The sequence below is a fragment of the Oncorhynchus kisutch genome, linkage group LG28 (assembly GCF_002021735.2).
Source record: "Oncorhynchus kisutch isolate 150728-3 linkage group LG28, Okis_V2, whole genome shotgun sequence".
Classification (NCBI taxonomy): Eukaryota; Metazoa; Chordata; class Actinopteri; order Salmoniformes; family Salmonidae; genus Oncorhynchus; species Oncorhynchus kisutch.
In genome coordinates this window covers 21312865-21320880 of record NC_034201.2, presented here as the reverse complement: position 1 = coordinate 21320880, position 8016 = coordinate 21312865, and the positions used below count along the sequence as shown (strand labels likewise).

The 8016-nt window shown below is 41.4% G+C and overlaps 1 protein-coding gene across 8 annotated transcripts in view; it reads left to right on the top strand.

Annotated features, from left to right (window-relative positions):
* Positions 1 to 204: 204 nt before the first annotated feature.
* The window catches only part of LOC109873450 (activator of transcription and developmental regulator AUTS2), a 469244-nt gene continuing 461432 nt past the window's right edge, over positions 205 to 8016 (top strand). For 2 of the 8 annotated variants that reach the window (XM_031807548.1, XM_031807540.1), the window contains exon 1: positions 209 to 993. In XM_031807548.1, coding sequence (XP_031663408.1) covers positions 712 to 993 — 282 coding nt within the window. In that variant the 5' untranslated portion in view covers positions 209 to 711. Of the gene's footprint in view, positions 994 to 8016 lie in introns of all 8 variants that reach the window. The other 6 variants (XM_031807545.1, XM_031807544.1, XM_031807546.1 and 3 more) reach the window with 5 other exon arrangements.

Below are 8016 nucleotides of genomic sequence, written 5' to 3'. Positions count from 1 at the left end.
TGGTGAGCAGATGACTCTAAAGATATAGCGTAATGAAACATGAATTTATGTTGCATTATGTAGGCTGGTAACAATCCCCTGTACTGTATAATCTCCCTACCTACCCTGAGAGGATGGCTCATTGACTTAATGCATTCAACAGTAAGGTCTGCTGCTAAATGAACGTGTTGCAAATATATGCCCTCTATCTCTTTGACTTTCAGGAGGGAGAGTTGGCTGACATGACAGCATGTGAAGAGTGGGGATTCCTTAAGAAGACGGATCAGGATGTGGCTTTTTACAGTTGGTTCACCATGGCAGGACATGTCCAGTGATCACACGTTCTGTTCCAGTTAAAGATTTGTCTTCTTTTTATTCTCTTTTTGGAGTTGACAGCCTAGTTACCACGTCTAACAGACTCTATTACCCTTTGCCTGTCAGTGGATTTCATGGACACCGTTGGGAATCTTTGCTTGGAATCTGCTGCTGTGCTTTCAATGACTCAAGGCATTCTCTACTCCAGCTTATGCCCTTTGGATATTATCTGATTGCTTCTTTTCTGTTGGATTTCATCCACTAAGTATCTATACTTACTACTTGTTGGATATTGTTGGGAAATATCTGTTGGGATTTATTTCTGCTGGAAGTTCAACTGTGCCAGTGAGTGCCCTTGATAGGGTTGATTCTCTGCTCTGCTAGAGGAGTCTTTAGGTGGGCTTTTCCTCTGAAGAAATGGATGGCCCTCGGTCCAGTGGGCTCCGCAAAAAGAGGAAGTCTAAGTCCGAGAGGGATCGGGGACGGAGATCAAATGGGATAAGGAACAACAACCATAAGAGGGGGGGCTCTGTGGGGCTGTACTTCTCCTCAGATTCAGAGAGGGAGGAAGGAGACAGGAACCCCTCTTCCTCCCGTCCAAGGCCCCCCAGGAGAAAGAGAAAGGAGTCTACATCCACTGAGGAGGACATCATAGACGGCTTCTCCATCTCTGGTTTCATGACGCTGGAGGCGTTGGAGGTGAGTAACTCCAGGCGGCTGTTACTACTACTACTTTTCTGCCCCGCGGGGGATTTGCTTCGATGTGTGTTTTTAGCACTTAATCTCTGTGTTTTGCCATCTCCTCTGGATTCGGCTGTTAATCTCTTGACACTATGTGAACAGAGAGTTGTTATTTTCTTCAGCCCCAATCCCTGTATCTGTATTGCTGGGCTGGCCTTGCACTTGGCGTTGCTCTAGCCTGCATATTTCTGTTTTTGTTAGCTGGATTCCAATAGATGTGGCTTTAAAACGAGGCGATTCAGCCAAATATCTATATCTCTGTCACAGAGCTTGTTTTGTTGAGCTGTGTTCTGGATTTGTTTTTGTTTTGTGCCAGACAAAGACTGGCAGTAGGAGGATAGTCTTCCAAAGGTTCTAGAATGTTTCAGAACCCAGAACAGGACACTGGTGGATCTCATGCAGGTTCTTCATGGAATTTCTTTGCCTTATTTGTCTGTGGAATAAGCTCCTCACATGCACAACAGTACGTGTAGCCTAAACATGCACTTATTAATCATTCATTATTATTTCATTCCACTTGTTGGAACTTACATCAGTTATTACAATGTAACTATGTTACCTAACTGCCAAATCTATATTACATAATCTCATCACTGTAGGCCTTTACTTGTGTTGTGACTTAATTCATGGATTCCTTCCTAGCTACTCCTCTGTAGAATGTTTTTCCTACAACAACAATGTGCTTTGTCATGCATACATTACAACAACATTAGCTGTACTACTGGGTTAGATACTTCTGTGAAGGAGGCTGTAAGAATTGCCTAAAGCCGTGTAGGATGACAAGCTAGCACCATTTATTTATTTATTTTAATTTTACATTTATTTTACTAGGCAAGTCAGTTAAGAACAACTTCTTATTTTCGATGATGGCCTAGGAACAGTGGGTTAACTGCCTTGTTCAGGGGCAGAACGACAGATTTTTACCTTGTCAGCTCGGGGATTTGATCTTGCAACCTTTCGTTTACTAGTCCAACTCTCTAACCACCATGGTGAGATTGATCCTCAAACTGACCTCTTTATTGTGCTCTACTCAGAATCCGTGATTCAGTATAGCACCAAATAAACCTAATGAATAGTCCATATAGCATTGTATTCTCTCTCCAGTGCACTCTATATATAAATGCATGCTAAATCCTTTGTCCACATAGGAGAAACATTACTGATAGTATTCGACCTCAAAACCTCACTAGGGAAGTTACTACTCGATACCACTCACCATGTTTCCCCACAGTTCCCCATTCATTCTTTGTTGTGCCAGTGTGTAGCCTACATGCCCTCCAGAGCGATGTTTTTCTCTCCACCCCTTTTGCTTTCAATTTGAGAGGGAATTGCGCGGCTTCAATTTGCAAAAGCAGCTCTGTAATCTCAAATGCATTCAGAAAGGTGTTCTGTTGGCATTCATTGAGCCAGGTCATTGAAATCAATACATTTTTCCACCTGGACATACAGCTGTAGCAGCTGTTCTTTACAAGTGAACTGTCCGAGGCAGGCGTAAGGCGCTCCATTAAGCCTGCTGCCTAGTACCTATTGAGAGAGGCAGAAGGGAGAATGCCTGAGCTAGAAGTCGTGTATAACAATGAATGCCTTCAGAAATTACAAAATTATTAAGCTCCGTCTCCTCTAAAACCCTGATACCAGTGCACTAAATAACTGCAGTTTAATCGTTCCCTTCTCTTCTCACCCCACCCCAATTTAATATTACTTAATGCCTGCTCAGCTGACCACCGCTGTAAAACCACATTACATGTTCATTGTGTTGTTGGCTTTTCATCCGAACACACGCTAAGCATCAATTGGTCAAGACCAATTGGCCCTGTGCAATCCAATGAAATCGATCCCCCGACAGAATTCACAGCCCCTTCTATCAATGAATACAATGAAGACTTTGGGCAAATGCCTTTCCCCAACACCTCATTTGAGTTTTCCCGTTTAGCACAGATAATTATTGTAAGGGAAGAAAAGCAATCAGTGTAACCAGTAGTACCAATAATAATGGAAGGAGAATTACATGTTTCCTTTCATTGATGTCATTGAAATCAGCACTTGTGTCTATAGGTCTAGTACTTGATTTTTGTAGAAAACAATGTTAATAGAAACAGCATTTAGTGTAGCAAGAGACCCATCACTTTCCCTTTGGGGCTTTAAACTTTCAATTATCTTAAAGCCATCACTTCTAAACGATTTCGACTCTCAAACTGATGTTGCAACAAATACTGCCAAGTCCCCATGAGCTGATTCCTACTTTATAGCCCTTTGTTCTTCTACCCTCATGAAATGCCAAACGTTTCTCCAGAAATACTTGTTGAGGGTCATAATAACTCCAGTGACTTCGGGTTGTTTGAGCGTTTACAGGCTGGTAGGACAGTGGGGATTAGGATGCTCATAGTAATTCAGTGGACTGAAGACAAATGTCACAAGGCAATAGGCTGTGATACTATTGTCACTCCTGGTGTGTGATCTCATTTAATCAGATTGGCGTGTGTGGTGGATGACATAGTTTACTGACATGTTGTATATGGTACTTGTAACTAATTCTATTACAGAACTATTGTAGGGTCATTGACAAACTGTGAAAGGTTCAAATGCACAATATTATTTTATGATTGACATATTATTAATCGCTATTAACATTTACAATTACGGAAAGCTTAGAAAAGAAGGACAAATCGCAACCTGGATTGAGAAATTCATGGCAACAAACAGCCAACTACACTTATCTCAAATGTAGTCTAGATGAATTCAAAATAGATTAAATAGATGTATTTTCTTACTCATCTACACACAATACCCCATAATGACAGTGACATTTTAATATGTTTGCAAATATCTTATTTACATAAGTATTCACACCCCTGAGTCAATACATGTTAGAATCACATTTGGCAGCTATTACATCTGTGAGTCTTTCTGGGTAAGTCTCTAAGAGCTTTGCACACCTGGATTGTACAATATTTTCCAATTATTGTTTTCAATATTCTTCAAGCTCTGTCAAATTGGTGGTTGATCATTGCTAGACAACCATTTTCAAGTCTTGCCATAGATGTATTATTTATATATTTTTTTATTTGAATTTTACCCCGTTTTCTCCCCAATTTCGTGGTATCCAATTGTTTCAGTAGCTACTATCTTCTCTCATCGCTACAACTCCCGTACGGGCTCGGGAGAGACGAAGGTTGAAAGTCATGCGTCCTCCGATACACAACCCAACCAACCACTGCTTCTTAACACAGCGCGCATCCAACCCGGAAGCCAGCCGCACCAATCTGTCGGAGGAAACACTGTGCACCTGGTATATACAGGTAATTGGCAAATAAAGGAAATGCCAGCATAGTGTATTAATAGGGCATTGGGCCACCACGAGCCAGAGCAGCTTCAATACACATTGGCATAGATTCTACAAGTGTCTATTGGAGGGATACAGAGAACTCTATTGGAGGGATAAGACGCCATTCTTCCATAATTTGTTTTGTTGATGGTAGAGGAAAACACTGTCTCAGGCACCTCTCCAGGATCTCCGGTAAGTGTTCAATTGGGTTGAGATCTGGTGACTGAGACGGACATGGCATATGGTTTACATTGTTTTCATGCTCGTCAAACCATTCACTGACCAGTCATGCCCTGTGGATGGGGGCTTTGTCATCCTATGGGGGCATTGCCATGGTATAGCAAAAATAATGGCCTGCCCAGTATTTTGATATAAGACCCATAGCATGATGGGATGTTAATTGCATAATTAACTCAGATACCACACCTGTGTGGAAGCAACGACTTTCAATATACTTTGTATCCCTCATTTACTCAAGTTATAGCATTATTTTGGAAGTTACCCGTAACCCAAAAGGTTTCTTTGCTGTTCTCATAAAATAACCCTTTGAAGAACCTTTTTTTGGTTCCAGGGAGAACTCTTTTGGTTCCAAGTAGAACCCTTTTGGGTTCCATGTAAAACCCTTTCCACAGAGGATTCTACCTGAACGGTTCTACCTGGAACCAAAAAGGGTTCTCCAATGGGGACAGCCAAAGAAACCTTTTGGAACCCTTTTTCTAAGAGAGTATGGATAACTAATTACTTTTCCTCCATGTGAATGTCTCTCAGTAACACTACCATCGATAATCGTGTCTGTCTGGCCTTCAGAACTAAACAATGGATTTTCTTAGAAACTGTTGTCTTAGAGCAGCTGTCTGAATAGAGGGCCTGAGAGGGCAGACAGGGGGAAATTGATAAGCACTTCATTGTGGAGAAGAATGTGAAACTGAATGTATCGACATACGGTTGGTCTGCCGTGTTTCTACAGAAACCAAATAAAACGTAAATTCCAAGAATGAAGACGCACAAGTATCAAGCGAGTCTACAGCGTATTGTGTTTGAGTGGATGGATGCAGCTGCTAGTTTGAAAGAGAAAACATCTCTCGAGAGATGCTTTCAACACGGCCGGGTCTTCTTGTACTTGATGATGGCACGCTGCCAGATATTTCCCTCTTGTGACAAATACCACTTTTTTTCAAGCCCTCAATTAATTTGCCATCTTCCCTAGCTGCATTTGTCTGTCTCCTGGCAGTTTTGGCAGATATTCATTTAACTGAACCTGTCACAGAATGATGTATGATATATATTAATGGGCCTAGGCAGCTGAATGACTGACACATGAAATATGACATCCTATCTGTCTGTCATCGCTGGATTTGTTTAATGCCACACTGAGATTATCCAGCATTGGGATTTTCGATGCTTCCTGTCACCCTAATAATGTCTGTGCTGCGTGAACTCATGAATGTACAGACACACACGGACAGACCCACACACACCCCTCTGCTATGCCTTGCTGTTCTCTGCCATGGTTAGAGCAGGCAGTCAGTTAACAGTAGGGCTGGGCGATATGTCCTAAAAATCATATCTCAATATACAGTTTATCACAAAAGTGAGTACACCTCTCACATTTTTGTAAATATTTGAGTATATCTTATATAACATATAACACTGAAGAAATGACACTTTGCTACAATGTAAAGTAGTGAGTGTACAGCTTGTATAACAGTGTAAATTTGCTGTCCCCTCAAAATAATTAAACACACAGCCATTAATGTCTAAACCGCTGGCAACAAAAGTGAGTACACCCCTAAGTGAAAATGTCCAAATTGGGTCAATATTTTGTGTGGCCACCATCATTTTCCAGCACTGCCTTAACCCTCTTGGGCATGGAGTTCACCAGAGCTTCACATGTTGCCACTGGAGTCCTCCTCCATGACGACATCACGGAGCTGGTGGATGTTAGAGACGTTGCACTCCTCTACCTTCCGTTTGAGGATAACCCACGGATGCTCAATAGGGTTTAGGTCTGGAGACATGCTTGGCCAGTCCATCACCTTTACCCTCAGCATCTTTAGCAAGGCAGTGGTCGTCTTGGAGGTGTGTTTGGGGTCGTTATATATATATATATATATAGCTTATTTAGAGATTTTTTTTTTTATATATATATATATATATGTATGTATGTAAACGCTGTTACATAATTAAAGGTCAAAACACTACGTATAAAATTATACTGAGGCTAAATATATGCCTTCCGCAACCATAAGAGACACTAATAATTTAATTACTTTATCAAAATAGTTTAATCTGCCTTTTTGCAATATTCACTGATCTGGCTTCCAAGTCTGTCTATGAAAAAGCCCCCTTTTTGTTAAAAATGTAACCAGATCCATGCACATCCATAATAAGGACCAACTTCTGGTAGCAGACATAGCAGAACATTAACACAGGTCTCATAAACAATCTCACAAGCCCAAGTGCTAGTGAGTAGCCAGCTAATCTTTATATTTAAAGTCTAGCCAAATTGGATCTATTTGCTTACTAACAAGGTAGAATAGTTGAACTGTAACTAGTGGAAACCAGTTTAAACTGCTTGTCGGAGTGGAAGAAGTGAGCGGCAGTGGGAGGGGTGTCTGTGTGTCTAGTGTCTGTGTGTGAGGGGGATGGTGCACAGTGCACACAGCACAGAAGGAGCGAAGGAGACAACCCCAAAAATACATGGAATGCTCATAAAAACAAAAACAAATAAAAACCTAGATTCTTGCGATACAAGTATTTGGAACATCGCGCTAAAACATAAATTCAAATGAATGAGATATATCGCCCAGCCCTAGTCAACATGAGGAGAAAGTATTTCTGATCAATGGAAACTGAACTGAACTGAGGTGATGGACTGACTGGCCCCCCCATTCCCCCTACCACTGTTGAAATCTTCATTGATCTCATCCTACCAGTCTACATAGCAGTCTAGTCTAGTCTAGAACACTTCTCATGCACCCAACAGTGGAGCTCATGAGAAGCACCTTGCATTTATAATATTTGACCAACATCAAATCCATATTCAGACTACTTCTAAATGCCTGTTTTGGCCCCTGCTGCTTAATTTGTTGCACTTAATCTGCCCTGTTTTGCACCATTAGACTGCAGGGTTTAGCACTTTGGGTTTTTGAAAAGCACGTTACCAATAAAATGTAGAACTTTTATTTGATATTTTCTTAGGATGCTGCACAGCATCATGGCTAGTAGGGTGCTGTATTTCTCTTTACTGAATGCCAGTCTGCTTGATTGATGTCTAGGCATTCATTTGAACCTACAAAAGCCACACAGGTTGTGACCGCTGTCATCGTGTCGTGCATGTTTAGAAAAAACCTCACATGAGCTTCAAACTCATATACACACACACAAAACAAACAGTAGTTGTGGTAATATCCAGCAAACAGCAGCAAAAGGGTAGTTAACCACAGTCAATGTTTGCTCTTATGTTTTAATGCACTGGGAAGGATCATCTCATTAATGAATGGTTGTCGGGGGGAAGCCAAGGAGACCCTAGCCAATCAGATCGAGCAGCAGTCTCCATTATAGTGCAGCAGTGATGGACTGGGAATAGAAATTGGTCCGGGCATTACTAACACACCGGACATTTTTTGGGGACCGGCCCACTGGGTTAAAGATGG